Genomic DNA, 21,776 nt, shown 5'->3' on the forward strand with positions numbered 1-21,776 from the left:
CTGTCTGTAGGATTAGGACTTTTCATTTTCAGTGCTGGGGATCAAACTCAGGGCCGTGCTCATGACAGTCAAGTGTTCCACCACTGAGCTACACCCCCAATCCATTCTATTCACATATGTAACATCGGGGTGCCCTAGTTCAGTACAAAGAGGTGTAAACTTTTCCCCAAACTCTACCATTATACCCTTTACTTGAAAGTAAATTTTGTCTTTTTATAGGAAAGCTTCTTTAGGTATTTAATAAAGAGGTTTAACTGTTGTTTGTCACTTTTAGAGATGGAATACTGAAATGGATACCATAGCTTGACCAGCAATGATTTCCAAATATTTGAAAATTTTCATACTTCCCCAATTCTAAAGAAACACATTTTTAAAATATTTCCGTATATTTGAAATGTAAAAAGATGCTTACAATTCAGCTGGACATGATGGTGCACACCTGTGATCCCAGCAGCTCAGGAGGCTGAGGCAAGAAAATCAAGAGTTCAAAGCCAGTCAGGACTTCAGTAAGACCCTGTCTCTAAATAGAATACAAAAAGGACTGGGGATGTGGCTCAGTGATTAAGTGCCCCTGACTTCAAAGATACTTGTAATTCATATATGCCTTAAATATTGCAGTATTTTCTTTCCTTCCCTCTTCCAAAGCTGATGTGAAATGGATGAACATTACATAGACAATGCCACCTTTGACCAGAGGAAACTTGATTAAGAGCCATTGTCAACATGAACCAAATAGCACCATTTACTTTCAAAAACTGGCAAAACCATTAATAATGCTAATTGTTTAATAAGAGATTTCCATATGATGTTCTTCCTTAATTTGATCACAATGTTAGTTTCACACATCTCCTTTAATCATCCAGTGTACTTAGGGAGTGTCTTTTTGTATCAGGCAGAAATCTAGATGACCGAAGTGTAGATATTGTGCTTGTCCTCCACGACGTCACAATCACTAGAGATAGTGTCAACCATTCTATAATAGTGATAATTACAAAGTGACATGGAGGTACAAAGGAAGAGGTACTTGATTCTTTTATGGAAAGAAGGAAAAAACTCAAAAGTGATAAGTTTGATTTCTCAGATGGGCAATGAAATAACACCAATAAAAGTACACAGGAATAAACCTGCATGTGAAAGGTGTAGAATGACCAGACTATGCAGGGTTTTCAGAAGTAGAGAAAGTTAAATCTATGAGGCAGGGACATATAATGTAGGTCTGAAGATATCACCACACCCATATATATATATATGATGTGACAAATTTAGTCAAACATGTTAACTCCCTCAATAGTCATGTAGCACTATCCCAATTCATTAATTTTCTAATTATTCATTCTTGTAATGGATAATAAGCATTCTGTACCTTACATATTCAATTACATGTGTAGTTACAGATTTGTATATTTTTATAAAAATTCTGGGCATTGAATACAAAGTAGAATTTATGCAGTTCTAATAGGTATCTTTTTGCCTGCTTCTGTGAGCACCCTTCTGCAGCAGATTATCATTTATTTGAATTTATAACTGACATTGACAAACAACAAAAGAACACTGATATTGCATGTATTCACTTTTAAAAATAGAAACATGCTTTAAAAATTGAAAAACTTGAAAACATTGCTTTCATTCTATGGAACATTAATTGAAAGTAGAATGTCATCCTAAATGAATCATTGGTATCATTTCTGCTGGTACATTATCTGGAAAGAGTAACAGGGAGAAAGATACTGTGATATGCATTTTCAAACACTAACAAAGGCATTCTAGCTTGCATCAAAACTTGGAAGTAATCAGGGCTATTGCACATCGATACCAACTTTAAAAACTGCCCCTAAGGAATTTTATTCCTAGTTTTTAAAAAAAATCCCTGACTTTTAAAAAATTGTGTGATCATATTTCACACAAATCCAAAAGCAAGCTGCATCTTTATAAATAGTCATGACTTTGTCCTATTTTTAATGGTTAAACTGGAGATTCTATGAGATTCACTACATTTTGCCTGTGGCTACTTTTCTACCATGAAATTTCAGAGTTGGCTGTTATGTAAAACAAAGCAATTTTGCTGCAGTCCTCCTTGGAGGACAGCTCTGATATATGAAGGAAGTGTTGATCTATTACTATTTCCCTGAGCAGATGCAGCAGCTGCCAAGGGAAAAGAGGGTTTGATTGGGGAAGAATAGTTGGGTGACCAGAGTAGGGTGTAGGTGTCAGTAGGGGTGACTGCTATCTCAGATCAGCATCTTGCTGAAAACCCACAGCCTGAGAAGCAGTCAAACGTGACAAATCTTCCCTTGCAATTTGATGGGATGCCCTGCTTGGCTTCTTGTAGCCAGAAGAAGAAAAGCAGATTTCAGATTAAGGATATGCAACTCCATTCAGAGATAAAGCACGATTTTCCTATGCTAATTTATATTATTTTCCATAGGAAATGAGAATAAAAGAAATCCTTTCTTAAATGGGTTTGAGTGATAACCTGTATCAGGAGACTTCCTTTTCTCCTCTTTTCTTGAATACCTGTTTCATATCTGGTAGTTTGGTTTTGTATCATTTTTTTTTTTAACAAAGTATAATGACTTCTCTGAGAGTTCTCATAAAACTGTGGTTGAATGACAGAGTGCTTACTGCCAAGCTCATGGTTTCCTGAGCTGTAATCCTGTTAAGTACCTGTACAATAGTGCAACAGCTGGAGCAGCCACCAACGGTGTGTTCCTGTGCTATGCTGGGACTTGGGATCCACGCAGAAGATGAGCTGGGTCAGCTTAGAAACAGACCTAAGTACCCCTCAGACAGCTGGCCCAGTAACTATACACTAGCCAGTCTTGAGAGAAAGACTCATTGCATAACATTAATTTTCTTCTCTAGCAGACGGTAAGGTAACTGAAGCCAGGTTGATTTTTGCTACCTTGGGATTTTTACCTAATGATCTTCTGGAAGGCAGGTGCATTGGCAGGGATATTAAGCTTCTGAAAACCCAACTAGTATTACAGAGTAAACCTTTGCTGCCATGGGGTTTTATAGGAGTGGGTGCATTAGTGTTAGATCATTACAAAGCATTTTGCTGACTACTGCAGAATTAATGGCACTTTTATGGCTTGCGGTTAATGACTGTCAAGAAATAAGAGTTTATATCTGTTCAAATTGTAATTTTAAATCAAACCAGCCAGCTGTCAGAGGCATCCAGCACACACAGATTCCTTCTGGGTAATTTTTGGTGCTTCCTTTACATCCACCAGAGTGTTAGATCATTACTTGGAATCTCAATTGTTTTGCATATACTCCATATAAGTTTTATCATGACAAAAGCAAAACAAGATTTCATTTCAAGAATAGGCAATTTCCCCAACCCTGTGGAAATTTTGTTTTCTTCAGCATAGAAGTGCTTGAAATTGTTATTTGTTGAGTGCCTGATTTTTTAAAGTAATTTGTTGTTGGAAAACAACCTCATTTTCTACATTACTAAATGTGAAGACACCTGATGTGAACTCATTTAATCTCCCTCCCCTTCCAAAACTTCTAAATTGACCAGGTCTTTACTTATCATTGCCTTTTGTCTGAGGGGAAAGAAAATTCCTCCTCAATCAATACCTATTTCCTTTACTATGCCTCTCTTCACTTTTACCTCGTCTAGACTTGGCCCGCATCTCGCTGCAGCATCTGCAACCTCTTCTTTCTTGGTTTCATTTACTTTAAATTGAGCAAACAAACATCCCCTTCCTTTGATCTTGCTGTCTGCTGCAAAGTCTTTTTAGCTCCCTCTTCTTTCCATTACAAACTTCTTGAAATCCTAGGCTTCATCTGCTGTGTCCACTCCATCACGTGTCCCACTTCCTTGGTCAGCTCTGCACTGACCACTCCGCTTTGCTTTATGCCGCTCTTGTAAAAATGACCGATGGGTAAATAAATGATAAGGCTACCACTCCCTGCACTGCTCCCCTGCCTGGCCCTCTCAACCACACTTAACTCTACTGATAAGCCCCTGATTTTTGAAATTACTTCCGTGGCTTTGTAACTCCCTTGACAGGACTTTCTTCTCTTGGTCCTTCCTTTACTGATTTCTTTACCTATGGATATTCAAAGGCTCATATATTTTTCCTCAAATGCCCAACTCATTGCCTAGGTTTCAAACAAATTCTGGTGACCTTCAAATTCATACCATTTCTTTGATCTCTCTCCTCAAAATCTCCATAAAGGACATTGCTGTTCTGAGACATAATATAGTCTCAACATACCTGACTTTAATCTGTTTATATCTCTATCCACCATAGTTTTTCCTCCTGACCTTCTTTTTTCTATTATGACAGAGCCTCTGTCCCAGACACCCAATCTCACAAATGTACTCACCATTGATTTTCTTCTGTCCCATTGCTTGTCAAGACCTCTTGTTCCTACTTCTGTGGCATTTCTCTCATTTTTTCCATATACCTTTTCTTCCCATTTCCTTTATGCAAGACCACCCACACACTATTATATAAGATTGATTATTACTAGCATTTGCTTCTTCCAGTTAAAAAAATCTTAAGAAACTGAAATAATATGATAAATGTTGACAATCCTTTACGTAGAAATCTCCAGCAGCTCTTCATCACCCACTGCAGACAGGACAATACAGACTCTCAGGTTCTTCACCTTATTGTCAAGATCATTTGTCCTGAGGGTTTCTGTAATTTACCCCACGACTAAATGATATGCTACTCCCTTAACATATCCATGACTTACTAATTCTTCCAGTTTTTCTCCACTATTACTTCTCCTAACAACTTTTTTCTTTAATATCTCCAACTCTGCCTGCTAAATATACCATACCTTGTGATATTTTTCTGAAAAAGTCAAAAATTATGAGCAATAAAATACACATATATGGTTCACATATTTATAAGTGATAAAGAAATACGTCTCTCAACTAGCTAATATCCCACAGTGCTTAGTATCTCTACTAATAATTCCCTTTTAATGATTTATTTATTTAATTATTTAAGGTTAGCAGAATACCCATGTGTATCAATAAATACTTGTTGAATGAATAAGTGAATTTAACTGATTGTTTTTAATTAGAGTCTCTTGGCTCATTACCTTGATATTTCTTGGGACTGACAGAGTTATCAGTTTTGCTTTTATTTGCAATTTTGTTCTCACTGATTTATACCATTTTGTATGCTATACCTATGATAAATTCATTTCACCATTAAAGTGAAAAAGGAAAAGTCAACACAATATACCTTATTTTCATGTTACTAATTAGTATTAGAAGTGAATAGTGTATTTCTGTTGTTAAGTGACAGAAATTACAAAATATATTCTCAGTCAAATGAGCTATGTTTCATAGGTACCAATCATATACTCTGACATTTCAATGAAATTTATGGTTATCATTAATAAACTCTATTAAAAATCCAACTCATGTCCTATATTTTCTCAATTTATACATATATATAAAATGTACATATACATATCATTCTTTATGTATGTGTTCATGGGCATGTGCACATGGAAATTTCTTTGTCAATATGACATTTATCTATCTAAGACATTTACAAAATGATTAGCCAACTTTCTATCCTCCAGTGTCTTCCTTCCATTTACGTATAGTGACTCTGGTTTTTACCAAGCTTTTATCTCCTAATTTCCTTTGTTCACTTCTTTGTTGTTTAAAATTTGGCAACACAGGCTCAGTTCTATTTATGGGGTTGGAGTAGGTAGTGGATTTGCACTCCTCAGCTGTAATTCTAGTTAGATAAATCTTTCCACTTCATTATACTGAGAAAATTTTCCTAAAATTTTACTGAATCTGTGCAATACCATACCTCTGATCTTTTGCACATAATAATGTATTCTTAACAGACACATTGCCATGAAAATTTTATTCAACTTGTAATATAGTTATATATTCCTGAATTTCTCCACCAAACAGAAGTTTCCAGTTTACCTTGCCATTGAACTCACACCCCTCAGTGGGTAAAATTGATATAAATTTTATATCCTTAACTGTTGAAATCTTGAACAAGCTTGTAATTGTAACCCTTCCAAATCATTCAGAAAGTGATATGACTCTTGGGAGCTTGGTTAGGAAAAGATGGTTTATATGAGGGGCAATTACTTCAGGTAATCAATTCTATGAATAACACCAAGAGGCAGAAGCTATTAACTCACAAATGGAGAAACAAAGACTCAGAAAGTTAAGCATGGTTTTGTTGCTCAAATTGTGGAGTCAGAATCTAAGAATATGTCTCTTATTTTGAAGCTCATATTGTTCCATATTTTGACTATTGGGAAGTTCTTCTAGCCCTGAAAATATATATTCTCTAAGCCACACTAAAAGCTGTGCATTCTGTGCATATTCTGCAGGCCTTACTCTCCTTTATGTAAAAATAGTTGATCAGGAATAAGCTCAACCTATTTATGCTGTATTTGTGTGCCATAGAGTTGCTGTCTTAAACAAGTTAGGAGGCAGAGCTCCTCTGAGAGTCTGCATTTCTGATGTGGGCAAGGTGTGCAGAGGAATTGTTGGTTCTATATAATCACACCATGCATATACTTATACTGCTTACATAAAACCATTCTTCCATTGCATTTATTCTCTGTGCCCAACAACAAATAGTGCTTACTATATAGGTAAACACATGACCTAATTAAAGTCCTCATGGCTTATAGGGAAACTTGGCGATCATCATATTGACATTTCTGAACATTAATTCAATTATGCTAGGTAATGTTGCTATGTCTCTTTGCACAAAATTGCTCAAGAGGCCTTTAGAAGTCATCATGACCTATTATTGAGTCATGATGAGTGGAATTTTTTCATTTAAATACATACACTCAGAAGTGTTGTCTTTGATTCTTAGTTATGCTAAGCTATCATACAGTATCAAGCAGTCCTTAAAGCCTTCCTGATTTAATGAAGTAAAGCTACATTTCTCCATCAAGAATTAGTTAGGTCTAGAAGCTCCTGTGGATAATTTTCTTGTAAGTGGGAGTCAGAGATCTAGACTGTGTTGGATTGGTGCCTTTTGCTAACTGTCATGTGAAAGGTGGAAAGAAAGGCCGAAAGCAGATTTCAAAGGCCAGGCCTGACAATGTTCTTAATTAGCATTTCTACTCTATTCTCTTGACTAGCCTTGTCATATCACCCCAACAAGGTACAAAGAGACTGGCAAATATAGTCTCCTGGTGCTGAAGACAGAAAATAGATTAGTTAACATATCACACAGACCTTGACACAATTAGAAAGACTGTATGGGTCAAAACCATATTCAGAATATTTGATTTTAAAGTATTTTCAGTAACTTTTTAACCAGCTAAGAGAAAAATAAAAGAAACTATTTAAAATAAAATCTTATACCCATGATAAAGATGATTATATTGCTTTGGTTTTATATTTAAAAAGTTAAGTTGATCAAAAAATTAAAAACAAATGCCTAAAGTCCAGGCAACTTTCACACATGAGTGAGGAGACAAGCTGGAGGGAAATTAAGCTAAGAGCTTGTCATTACTGATTATGGGAAGGAGGAAGTATAGCCAAAGAGTAAGAGGAAAGCTCAGTCCACCTATACACAGTGGCAGGAAATTCAAATTTATTGGCCAAGGAGAGAATCTGCTGACCCAGGAACAACTGAACCATTTTTTTTTTTTTAACAAGTAATTTTCTGTTATATTTCAGATGTTGTTCTTCTATTGCAGAATGAGCCTTTAGTTATAAATGTGTTTTTCAGCAAGTATGTCTGAGAAAAAGCCACCAGGTCTAAGAACTATTATCTCATATCTTGTGAAATAAAGTAAAAAAAAATAATAATTATGACCATATTTACACTTGGGTCAGAGGATTCACTTTTCATTTGACTTGAACAAACATCTTGAAAACATTCATCAGAAGTTAAGCAAATACTCTAGAGTTGAACTAATTCAGTCAATAGCAATTGTGGATTTTTAATGAGTTTTCTTTAACCTATTTAAACCTGCCAAAATATAGTAGTTTCTATGTTTATCAGAGGATTTTCTATAATGCTCTACAACTTATCAAGCAAAACTGTAAAATTGTTTAAAATATACAATTCATCTTATTTCCAGTACACTACACACCAGATTCAAACTGTCTGGGTCTAAGTTGCTAGTGATTGGAAGCTGTTCGCATGGTATAACAAGTAGTGGTGATAAAGCACTCAGGATACTTCAAATCCTAAAGCCTGTGGTATTAGAGCAGTGGTCATGGAAGTTCTGCCTAGGCAAGTGTGGTTCCAATTTGCAATGCTTAAAATTGTTGTTGCTTTTAATCTATCGATGTGTACTCTTCCTTCCTAGTTAATCTGAAGTAGACCCAAAAGTCTTGTGACTAAGTTCAATGGGAAAGAACAAAACTCAAAATGGATGAGTTTTCCTAGAAAACAGTCACTTAATTCTCTTTGCCTATCACTAGCCACTGGAACTTGGGCCAATCACTGTTTCACTGGTGGATGGTAAGTTCATAATGCTGATCCAGAAGCCAAATTCCAGACTGACTGCAGGTGTAGTAAGAATCTGCCCATCTGCACAGCCATAAGTAGGATATGTCTGGTAAACTGCACATGCAGATAGTGATTCTCATTCAAAGCCAGCCCTACACAACTGCTTCATTCATGGCACAGAGAGCTAAAGCCACACAATGCTAAATTAAATGGATCCTGATGTATTAGCCTCTGAGGGAAGTATGGAGTCCTACTCGAAAAGGCAGGGTCTTAAAATCAAATCACTTTGAATTTAAATCTCTGCTTCACCATTTAGCCAACTCAGTGACTTTGATCAAATTACATAAGATTCTGACCTGAGTTTTCTTTTATGTGAAAATGACCATACATATCTCAGAATTTTTGTGAGACAGAAAATGTTTCAAATATAGTAGGTGTTTCATAAATGTTAGTTCCTTTTTCAAATTAGTAAAACTCATGTGAGCAACCATATCAGAAATTGTCATGATGTGAGGCAGTCAAGAGACTAAGTCTGGTTTATCACCTTACATGAAGATTTGAAGAAGGGAGAGGAAAGAAGGCAATGCATCTGAATCATCTGTGGGATATTTTAAAATGCACATCATCAGGTCACTTCCAAAATGGGCTATTCTCAGAAGTCTAGGGTAGATCTTATGTACTTATAACTTGAAAACCCTTCTTGATTGATTCTGATGCACACTCTTAGATAAGTATCACAGCTCTGGAGGTAAAATAAGGTGAAATGAATAGGAGTTACTAGGTGAACACCCATGGAACTCAGAGGATCCATGTCTTGGCCAGTTTCTACCTCCCATGATCATAGAGGTGGTTTCTGCTCCTTCTTGGCTGACATTCACCATTACACAGCCATTGCTTATCTGACCCTTTCTGGAGAAGAGTTAATGTTTAAAAGCATCTACCAGGCATTTGCCAAAATGTACACAAAGCAATAATATGGCTGCCTGTTTATTTAAAAATTCCACAATAACAGAGCATAGACACTTCTGTAAGTTGTAAAATGTGATTGAGCACCTACATGGAACAGGCCCCAGGTAAAGGACAAGTTCACAAACCCCTTTGGAGTAGCTACTATGAATATTGTTTTTTCTCAGGGAGAAAACTGAGGCACCTAAGAGTACCTCACCATGTAACTTGTTCAAATTCATATGAAAATCTTTAGAGTGAGTTGCAAGTACACTTTTAGATGACTTCAAAATCTAAACAGCACCTAAAATGCTCCTTCTGATGATAATAGTATCCTGAACCAGAATTTGTATGCAATTAGACATTCTATATTATCAGTTTCATAATGAATGAAACAGTATTAGCATTCTGATTTCTAGTGCTAATGTTTTAAAGAGCCACATGAGGGCCATTTTTATAATGGAAAAAGGTAGCAAAAGATGAGGTAGGTCTACAGATGCCAGGACCACAATAGATGAGTGATTTCCTAGGATCCTGCAGGTAGAGAAATCTTCAGGCCCTGTAGGCCTCAATAAAATAGCTTCTAACTAAAAAATAAAATAGTTTATCTCTTTTCTTGCTAAATCCTTACCTGTCTAACTTTTCTTCATTTATTTTCTAGTAATACACACACACACACACACACACACACACACACACACACACACACAGAGCCAGGGAATAAAGCACAGAGAAATACATTCCAGGTTCTAAAATATCCAAGAACATTGATCCTAACATACCATTCTGTGTTAATTCCTTGCATAGTCTCTATAATTGTCTTAATCTTTTATATAATGATGGTCTGTTTATTTGTTTAATGATTTTTCTCACTACAATGTGCTCCATGCAATCTGGGACCTTTCTTTATGTTGTGAATATCATGATAACGTCTAAGTGAGCAGGGTTCAAGGATAGAGGAATGATCATGTTTCATAGTACCAGATTTTAAAAAAGTAATATTTTGACTCTGTTAAAATATAGAAATATACCAAAAAAAGAAAGAAGGAGAAATAGACTGTGAGGTTTCTACAGAGAACTGGGGAGTAACAAGGGCTTATAGATGTATGTTTGTAAGCAGAGAAGCAGAACCCAGCTGAGTAAAGATGGTGGGCTACATCTAGGAGAATGGCCCAGGAAGAGATGGAAGGAAGAAAAGAGAGACTGCACAATGCAAATCGACAGTGTTTTGTCATTAGGTGTAGGCTGCAGGAAGAGCCAAGTCAGACACTCAAACTTCAAATGTGAGCACCTGGGGATACTCAGGCCATTCATTGACATGGAGCACATGTAGAATAGTGGTTATAGGGAATAGGATTATAATTTAAGTTTTGATAAGTTGAAGTTAATGTGCTATGGACAGCCCCAGTGGAAACATCAATAGTTAATGAATAGTGAATCTGAAGCTTAAGAAATTAAGTGTGGCAATTTAGACTTCGGAGTCATCAGCAAATCTCTACCTTCGCTTTTCTCAAAACCTCCAAAGTTTGTGGGTCTTGATTAATCGTTGATGATTATTCCTCAATACAGAGGTATGATATGATTGCCCTACTGCCACTGTATATATTCCCTACTATAAAAAATACTAAGAAGGAAAAGTGTTCTACAGATTTGGGTACATATTCAGTGCAGCGGTACCCCATCACCACTGGAGTGGAGTAATGTTATGAAATTGCTTAGGTTTTATTCAATCTATTTTATGCAGTCATGCTTGAGGACACAACATGGAACCTGGAAGTTAATTTTAGACTACACTTCTGGTCCTCAGGGAAATTCTTATATCTCAGTGTGCAAGCATCACCAGAATTTTTTCCCCTAACCATCTAGGAATGTGCCATAATAATAATGATTCCTCAGAAGCAGAAAGTTTAGGATGCTGGTTCAGTGGTTGATCCAGAGTGCTTGCATTGGAGTTCTGCTCCCCTATTTACTATTCATGTGACCCACTAATCGCCCATGTCAGGAGGAGTTATTTACAGTACACACCTCAGAGTGTTAACATGAGAATTAAGTGAAATCAATAACATATAGTGCTTAAATGATAGTATTCAAAAAGAGCTAAGTAACCATGAGCTCTTGTTTGCAAAAAGGGCTAAGAATTATCACCATGGTTTGCTCGTAATACTATTCAATAAATTCTGATTGAGCGAATTTACTGAGCATTTACTACAGCCCTTTTGCAGAACTGAATGTGGTGATGATAGCATTCTGGGTAAACTCCACGTAGTACCTATGATGTTGCTGAATAGTGTGACATTATCAAAACTTTGTTTGACTTCCAGTGAAATAAAAAGTCAGTATTATACTGGGCTAGATTGGTAGATATTAATATTCCTCAAAGAAATGTTTTCAGGCTACCTATTTCATAAACGCATAAATCTAGTTTCATATGATACCATTGGTTTCTAGTATACTCAGGTATGCCCTAGTTACACATTGCACATTTTAAAAATAAAGTGTCAGAACTACTTTTAAAAGTAGTATTACATCATAGTTCTTATACAGAGAATTGTGTGTGTGTGTGTGTGTGTGTGTGTGTGTGTGTGACAATTATAAAGCAAGTACTTCCTGGGCTACTATTCATACAATGAACTAGTAATCAAACAGCCTTTAAAGTTATTGAATAACCAGCATTAAGTGCATAGTAGCAAATGAGGTGAACAGAGGAAAGACTATAACAGTCATTGAAGTGAATTTCAAATAATATAGAGATATTATGACAGAAATGTTAGAAATAAATAATTTGGAAATCTAAGATGGAAGTCATTCTTATCATGATTCTACTGTCTCCTGTGATTACTAGTGGCCAGTATGCATTAGGCAGATACTCTGTGCTAGGTATATTTAACACATATCATCACAATGACATGTCTCTTGTAATAAGTATATGGTAGATCCTGTTATCATCACTGTTTTAGATATGAGAACCAAGAAACAGAGTGAAGAAAATTATAACAACTTGCCTCACATCACATAGATAGAAACTGAGGAAACTGAGACTTGACTCAGGCACATTGACTCCAGCACTCATGTTTAACCAGCACAGCAGTGTGGACAAAATCCTTCTCAGTTCAGGAATCACTTCTCATGTCTTTTAACTTATTTCAATCCTATCAGCCTGCAAGATAAGTATTATCTCAGAGTGTGTAAGTTGCACAAGGCCACACAGGTAAAAACGTTACGGGGCTCAGATGGGAACCCCAGTCCTCTCCCTTGACATCCCACGCCCTTTCTTTCCATTGTAGTCTATGCTAATAACTGAGAGCTCTCAGGAGTTTGTAAGTCGGCAGGGCCACCTTGGTTCATCAGGCAATGACTATAGATGCAGACTGAAGTTGGCCAGCTAGTGAGCACAGTGTCAATGCAAAGGATTAGCACATTGACCTATGGAGCTATAACCAAGGAAATAACACGTGGGAACTCTCAGCAGCGCGCCTTCCTAAATTCATGACATGAGTTGATGTTGCACAGTGTTGTGGAAAACACTGGATTAGAGTACAAAAGCAAAACCCTAGAGTCCCTTGAAGTGGGAATCACAAAACCTAATGATTTCTTCATTAACAAATGAGGGATAATATCTGACATGTTTACCTCTGAGATGTTGTGGAAATGAAACAAGATGATATATAATTCCAAAAATGTGGCACTCATATATCATCAGATATATGGTAAGTGCCCAGTAAATACTTCTGGAATAAATAAGCAGTGACTGATATGGATCCGAGTGTAACTTTAAGTGTGCAGGTAGTATATTCATACAAATACACAAATAATAAAGCATATGTTCTCATATCTCATTCATTTGTATCCCTGTCACAGATATTCTTTCAGAGACTGTAAAATTTATGTTTATGGAATTGAATCAAATTGAATATTTTATGCCAATAATTCTTCAGTCTTTTAACTTAACATTCTAGAAATAGCTCTAATGGGGAAAAATATGGAAACACGAACACAAATTTATGTCACTTTGCCAGATTCAGGTATACTGTCATCTCCCAGTTATATTCATTTATTCAACATGTGTTCATTGAGGGCTTAGAATGTAAATGGCACCATGCTAGAAGTTTTAGGAACTCAAAGATTAATTGTACATTTCCGCTGCCCTCATCTGTCTTATAATCCAATTAGAGGGATGAAGCATGAATATATAGAGAGGTTATACATGCTTTGAAATGGGTATGGATAAAATGCACTGAAAATTTAAAAGTTGTAAAGATCACTACTAGACAATGAAGTCAGGGACAAGAAAACATTTAAACTGGACCACAAAGTGTTCAGAGACTGGTTTGTGACATTTCTGAAAAATGAACAGCATGGGGTACTATCTGGGGCAAAGATAGGGTGAAGTAGACCTGTATACCTCAAGTCAGCTTTGCTGGGGCCTTTTCTAGTGCCCTGGAACTGAGGATTCCAGGACACGAAACTGAAGTCTAAAGCCAGCAAAGTCCCAGGCACACCAACATGAATTGGTCAGCCTAATGTACGTGGAGGACTATGAGATATTGGCTAATTCAGAGTATTCAGCTGTAAATACCAAAACAGTTTGGTATTTAAATAGATAAAGTTTATGTTTTTAACCTCAAACCATTTCCCCTATTTAAGATTATATCTATTTTAAGTTATTCTCTCTGCCCCACTTAATTTCAGCACTTACAAGTACTAACCTCTACTTCCTCAGTCATCAGGAAAAGACATATCAATGGTGCTCTGGCTTCCTCTACAAGAGAAGTAGGTCAGCAATTAGCTATTGAATTTAACCACGGCATTTGTAATTGGAGAACTGAGTTCCGATCTCTTTACTGAGGTTGACCTTGAGCAAGTCACAGTCTCTCTAAGCCCCAGCTTCTTTGTCTTCGTGTTTGAATATAAGATACATAAACTTAGAAAATGTTAGGCAGCTGTATGACTATTAATACTCAAAAATACACAAATATCCCCTAAGTTGAATGTAGGATTGGTACCGGAATGGAAATGTGTAAGCCACACATTGAAGTAGTTGGAAAGCATATCATGACAGTGGCAAAGACAAAGAGGAAAGGAGATAATAGAATGAAGTTACCTACTGAACTTCTACATTAGCATAGGAAAAGAACATCAGAGTGATTTGCACAGAGCAATAGAGAAAGTGTCCAGCTACTGCTTCAGGCAGCTGTCACAGACTCAGGGCACTGGTGATTCAGGATAGTCCTATCTGGGCTTTCCATCCCTCTTTCAGTAGGGACTGCAGATAGGTAAGGAGTCCTTTCTTATCTACAGGGGATATGTTCCAAGACCCCTAGCAGATGCCTAAAACTGTCATTAGCGCGCACGCGCGCGCGCACACACACACACACACACACACACACACACACACACACACACAGTTTTTTCTTCTACATGCATACTTGTGATGGTTTAATTTATAAATTAGGCACAGTAAAAAAATTAACAATAAGTAATAATAAAATACAACAATTTTAGTAATGTACCACTATAAGAGTTATGTGAATGTTATCTCTTTCTCTCTCTTTTTAAATACCTTATTGCATTTTCACCTTTTCTTCTTGAAGCACTTCATGGCTTCTCTTTCTCTTTGGCTTATTCGGATAGCCAGCATCTCTGTGCTTGTGCTTTGTGGCCATTATTAAGTAAAGGTTGCTTGAACACAGCACTATGATACCACAACAGTCAATCTGATAACAAGACAGTTACCAAGTGACCAAAAGGCATGTAGATACACTGCACAGAAGGGCGATTCCCTTCCCTGGTGGGTTGAAGCAGGACGGTGTGATTTTCATCATATTATCTAGAAGGGCGTGCGATTTTAAACTTGAGTTGTTTGTTTCTGGAATTTTCCATTGAGCATTTTCAGACTGCAGTTGACCCAAGTAACTGAAAATAAAGAAAATGAAACCACAGAAAGCAAATTGTGAACAAGGGGGACTATTGCTCTGTGTTGCCTTGCATGGATGAGACAGGTATAGTCTCTTTCCTAAATTAGTTTTCAGTAAGTCTTATTGTTAAACATAGCAAAAACCCCTAAAACAATGGTCAGTTTAATGAATTATATGACCACTTATTTAAACCAGGATCCAGGTCTGAAGTTAAAACATTTTAGCCACACTAAAGCTTTCAGTATGCCTAATCACAGCCCCTCCCTCCCATTAAAGAGTAACTATCTTCTTGACTTTTTTGGCAATCATTTTCTTCAATTTAATCATTCAAATGATGGTCATACCGAACACATGGTTTAGTAATGCATGGGGTTTTGTTTTCCATGCCAAGTCTCTTAATCCATAGACCTCTTCTCTTTTCCTCCCCTCCCCTCTCTGAAACTGGAATATGTATCTGCCTATGCAGTGTTGCCCACAGTCTGAATTTGGCTGATTGCATCCATATGGTGTAGTTTAATATGCTCTTCTGTCCTTTATCTTCATTGTAATTTACTCCTTGTAAAAAGACAATTTCAAGAACATTGTCATTTTATCCTATCAGGTGGCACATAGCATCCACTCTTCTCTTGGGTGAGATGGATACATGGAATCAACTATTAATTCACAGTGCCCAGATCCATTAATTGATTAAGGATTTCTGACATAGGCACAGTCTGTCATTCATTCTTTCTTTATTACCCAGAATAGTTCTATGAAGAGAAATGCCTTCTTACCTACTCTTTAGCCATTCAGGGACACAATTTATATAGGAAACACCAGAAATTTGTTGTATGCCTTCCTTTCATTACTTGATTAGCCTCTTCATCTACATCTTGATGGAGACATGTCCTATTTTGAATGCCAATGTATGTGTGTGGAATAAACTCACAAATATTAAATGCAAGTAAAAGTATTAACTGCATCTTGAAATGCACACCCAACATATATTCTTACATATCGATATGTTTTTTCCCAGAGAATTTGGAAAGATTGTCATTCATTCCCTGTTTATTTTTTATTCCATATTATCATCCAAGAGAGATCATATCTAATTCACTTGTATTATTAAAATGTTATTCACATTAATGCTTTTATCTTTCTGTTCCAAAGTTTCTACAATGTTCTAATACAAGATTTAGCTGCTTAGTCACTGAAAAACCCTCATATTCTAATGACATTTAGAGGACTCTGGCATTCGGGTCTCCTTTGTTCAAGTCACCCTTTAATTCTTTGGGATGAGCCCATTAGTAGCAGAAGATGGAATCTTTCCAGGGTAGATGGGCCAAGGGCAGCATTTGATAAATGATTGGAGAAACTGCTCTTGCTTCCTGAGATAGAAACAAAAGAACAGAGGGACCAGTGATGAATAAAGAAAACAGCCAAGAGGAACTGCTGAAAGATCACCTCGAGTGTAATCACTTCCTTCACTGGAACATTCATTCTTCACTTTTTGATCACTAAGAAAATGGTTTTTAAAGCTATGATTGTTTAATTTTTCTTAAAACCCAGCTAAAAAATATTATGATCAGAAAGCTCCCATAAGTAACAACTTTAACCCTCGTTTCCTACTTCGCTTTCAAAACCTATCACATGAAGTTTTAGCAGTGGACAAAGCAGACACTCTGTGATAGATGGGTGAGCCATCCTTGCCTTATTGCATTCTAATTCCTTGATTTGGCTTTTACAATGCTGGATCTAAACACCTGATGATCAGCAATCCTTTCAGAACTTAGCAATATAGAACCCTTCAAAGAAAGAGTCAGTGTTTGCTCAGAGGATGTGAAGTCCACCAAAATAACATTTCATGGGAAGTGACAGAGGAACTCAGAAAATTAAAACTATAACAAGCATCAAAAACATATATTCTACAGCTGCACATAGGGGTTTTGCTTCTCTTTGTGGCCACTGGTGATTTTCATGAACATCCCTTCAAATACTTCCTGAATACATTTTTTTCCATAAGAGTCACACCTTAACGGAATGCCTCCTACAAGTGGTTTCTAACTTGGAGAACTTTGTTCACACGCAGTGTTCCCAATTATGGTGCCACTTTCATGTAGGTCCCTCAGCTTGGCTTTCAGCCAAGCTGTTAGGTGAAATTAGGCCCAGAAAATCGGATTATTACATCCCAAGGGAAACAACCCATGAGCAGCTGATGATTGCTCATCTCCTCGCTACTTGCTGGTGTTGAGGTGTTGATAGTTGCAAAGCCAATTTGTTAACAATTAGTGCTCATTAGAATCGTTTCCTGTTATCGATTCTAAACATTTGACAAAGCACTTTTAGGAAATTGGACCCCAAAACATAGCAATACGTAAGTGTTGAGCAATTAAAAATCTTCAAGATCCAGTGTAATTCCTAACCAGAGTCATCAGTTTCCAAGTAATTATTTTTGCTTTCAAACCCACCTGCTATCCTGTCCAGTTTAAAGATGTGCTGGAACAAGGACATACTTCTTAATTAGCAGAGGTTGTAGATAAAGCAGTGTGGAAACAAAAGGAATTTTGTTTTATTATCTGCTTTGGCTATTTGTAGTATATCTTTAAGGAACAAAAACTGCCAGCTTGCAATACAATTTAAGTATTTCCAAGAGTGTGAAATTAAATGTATTACTTCTATTATCTAAACATCTAAGCTTAGTTTATAAGTCTTTCACCTTTGCACATTATGAACGCTAAATATAGAATCTTAAATGGCATCACTGTGCATTACATTAGAATTTAAATATTGCCATTGTCAGCTTTCTGAAATATTATATATGACTTTAATAAAATTAGCATAAATACCATATGCATTTGAAATTTTTCTCAGAAAAGGCATTATATTTATCTAATTTTTAAATATAAATCTACATGCATTACAGTGCTACAAATTTATATTCAATAGATACACCGTTATTATCTAATTAAAATATTTATTATCTTTACAGTGTCATGTACTCATACCTGCTTAAATGTTCTTTATTTAGACTAAGAGAATATGCTTTCTCTCCTTCTTAGTAAGTAACAGTGTTTGTGTATGAACTCTTCATTTATTTTTGTAGGATCAGAATTAGAACTGAATGAAACCCCCCACCTCCTTTTCCTTTTTTATATCACCCCCCAAATTTTCCTTTGCTTCTAGGTTTATTTTGTAAATTTAAAGTAATTGCACCTATTCATTTCTCCCTAGATTTAATAGTGCTGAAAATATTTTTTTCTCATTGTTGAAAAACATGGAGATGTGAACTAAGTCCATTTCTATTTCTAAATTTCTTAAAAAGCTGTTATGAATGGAGAAATTAAGTGTATGCTCTTTTTTGAAATGCCCTGTGCTCAACCCCTCTATCCTTAATAAACAGAGATGGTATTGACACAAGTGAATTTTGTTTAACCACACTACATTTGCTTCTTAATTAGTGAATATTCATCTGTCATCAGCAGCAGCTATGACACCCCTCCCTGCTAACATGTTCTGTCATAAATAATCAATGAGGCACTATTAATATTCATGAGCTGGAATCTGTGTAGTCATGTGCACTGATGCAGAGACAGGGGGAGTGTTGCCATGAACTGACTGGAAACTCTGTGTGTGTATCCGTGAGTGCAAGATACTTAGGGAAAGCGAAGAAGAGCATGCTGCTACACACCACCCTGGCTCATGCTTCCAGCTAACAGCGGTTTGTCTGTGTTTCTGGACTGAAGTGACTGATGAAAAACAGTAGTCAAGTCTGGAGGGTGATTCCCTTTCAGTTCACTTGCCTTTCAGTTCTGGGGAAATTAGAAGATTTGCTCTCTCTCTCTGCTTCTTAGAATGGGCTGCAATTTGTGCACTTTTCAGAAAAGAGAGGAACACTACAAACTGCTCTATGAAGTTTCCCAGGTGAGTGCAGGTCTAATACCAGCAACTAAACAGCCAGGCTTTGTGTTTGTCTGAGAGATGGTAGGTGAATTCTGACTAGCTTTATTTTATTTTATTTTTATTTTTATTTTGGCTTTCAGTACATTTCAAAATTGAGGGCAGACATGCTGGTTGGGGCTTTTTATTTTAGGTTTGGGTGGCAGTTTTCAGTTTCCTTGCCACTCCCCCTTCAGATGACTTCCTGTGGGATTCTTTTTAACATTTTGTGTATCTGCTGCCAAGATGTCAGTCAAGTAAGAGGAGTAGCACTGAGATCCATCTCTGTAATACTTTGAGATACTTCTTTCATTTTTGGAATAATGTTGACATTTGAAAATCAGTTGTATCTTTGTCTGCATAAATATTGGGATTTAATAGCTCTGTGATCTCAGTTATTTTGAATAGACAGGAAAAGTTTCTTGCCAAATCTTGTTAGCCAGAGGAAATTATTTGATTAATTAGGAATTTTTGTTTTGGTTTAAGAAGAAGACCTGGTATTTTTTGTGTGTTTTAGAAGAAAAAATATTTGACAGGTCTTGGCTTAAAAATGAGATAAAGGAATTTTCTTACCACTTGTTCTTGGATCCTTTTTAAAATAATTTTTTTGCCTACTTAACCCTAAAAATTAAATTCTAAGAGCTTATTATAGTATCTATATGTGACCTAGGAAAAAGTGTATCAGTTTACATATTTCTTTAATGTGTATCTGAGTACTTTTCAAAATAAAAATAAGAAAGTCATATACACAGGTTTCATAGTTTTAACAGAATTCTGTTAAATTACCATTGTATTTGAGCAGGTCCCCCTGGGAGTGAATGCTCAAGTGCAAACGTCTTGTCTGGCAAAATAAAGTTCATTTCCCCTTCTTCCAGTTTGCTCCAGATGTGACACTACTACTTTTGTTTGTAGACAATATTGGTGGTGAAAGATGGTGTTTGGGATGTTGATGGTCTGTGGCCCAGCAGTAGCCAAGTGCCCACTGCCTCCTGGTTCCCTCAGATTCCCCCTGACGTGATTCATTTCACAGAGGGCTAATTACAAAGTGGATTTGCTACACATGAAACAGCCTCCTCAGTTGCAATGTTAATGCACATTTTCATGGTAATGTGATCAGAGGCTCATTAGCCAGTTTCCAAAATGATCCTCTGCATTAATTAAATATAAAAATGACTCCTTTATCACCATAGAGAGGAAAAAGAAGATTAACATTGTTAATTACACCAGGGGCAATACCTTTTGCTTCTATTTTTATTATGATTTTTTACTACAAAGTTATAAGGATGGGCTAAAATAAAATTCATTTTCTGGTTAGCTCTCACCCACTTTGATTCATGAAAACAGTCTCTAGGTGGAACACTTTCCTTTAGTTTGCTTGTTGGAGTTTGAGTTCTAGTATTGTTTTTCTTTGGGTGGTCAAGGAGCAGCGGAGTAGATTCATGAATCTATCTTTTTCCTCTAAATTTCTAAATGATATAAAAGTATACTGTGGCAGAGGTGCCAGCTGGAGACCCCCCCATCCCCAGCATTATGCCTAGGTTGAGCTGTTTATATTCTACTAAGAAATCAAATAGGATTACTGCATCCAGAAAGGACCACTATATTTGCTAAGGCACAGGAGCCTTTGTTATGGATTTTTAAAATGCTTGTCTGTGAGTTTTGCCTTCAAGTGCTTCCTAAATCTTGAGAAAATAGATAAGCCATACTCTTTATTGCCTCTACCTGTACTCCTCCATATATTTATTTTATTTTCTCTACTACTGAGTTGCAGTACTTATGATCTTTAATAAAGGGGGTGAAAAAATGAAGTATTAGCTTCCATTTAACTGGCTTTTATTAGATAAGTTAAAAGCCTAGCTTAAAGATCTTGCATGCACTTTCCAAGAGTAGCCCTCCTACAGTTTGTCCCCAGCTTTGCCTTCTATTTTATTGAGTTAATGGAATAGATAAGATATCAAAGGAAACCAGTGATAGGTTCATATAATACACTGGAGCCCCGTGTGGTGCTGCAAACTAGTTTCTATTTTTATTGGAAGGAAAGGCATCTCAGAGCACACATGAAAGTGAACAAGTTCTTAACCAGGTGTTCAGGAGGGCACATAGCTGCCCCCATAAGAGAGTATTCTGTTTACAAAAGTGACTTAGATTGGAAGGCTGGGTATTTCTAGCTGGTGTATTAAAATGGATTAGTTCACACAAATATTAACACCCAAATCCTACTTATTTATATACTTGTAATTCTTAAACCACCTGCACTTTTGTTTCTTTGGCTATTATTTCTTAAGACCTAGGGCAAATTAAAGTTTACCAGGAAATGTGATAATGCAAAATTAGCAGTGACTATTAAATGCATGCCCAACAGGAAAATGTTTATTTCTTTATAAAAGAATCATTATGATGTTGAACTTTGTCACATTTTATTTCTAGATTTAGTGACCTGGTAATACAGGCCAACTAGAATACAATTTCGGGTTTATAACTGCAGTAAACAAAAGCAAATGTGCTCACTGAGGAATCTGGTGAAACAGAATGATGTGCTTGAGGTGTGAAATGAGGTCAAGTTTAT

At 36.4% G+C, this 21,776-nt stretch overlaps 1 protein-coding gene across 2 annotated transcripts in view; it reads left to right on the top strand.

Moving 5' to 3' along the window:
• PDZRN4 (PDZ domain containing ring finger 4) overlaps positions 1–21,776 on the top strand; it is a 347,895-nt gene that overhangs the window by 192,454 nt on the left and 133,665 nt on the right. Inside the window, exon 1 of one of the 2 annotated variants that reach the window (XM_079139302.1) lies at positions 18,855–19,195. The exons of the other annotated variant lie outside the window; for it this stretch is intronic. Coding sequence (XP_078995428.1) covers positions 19,127–19,195 — 69 coding nt within the window. The 5' untranslated portion in view covers positions 18,855–19,126. Of the gene's footprint in view, positions 1–18,854; positions 19,196–21,776 lie in introns of those variants that run through there. 2 annotated transcript variants of the gene reach the window in all.

Source organism: Sciurus vulgaris (assembly GCF_902686455.1).
Source record: "Sciurus vulgaris genome assembly, chromosome: 5".
Taxonomy (NCBI): Eukaryota; Metazoa; Chordata; class Mammalia; order Rodentia; family Sciuridae; genus Sciurus; species Sciurus vulgaris.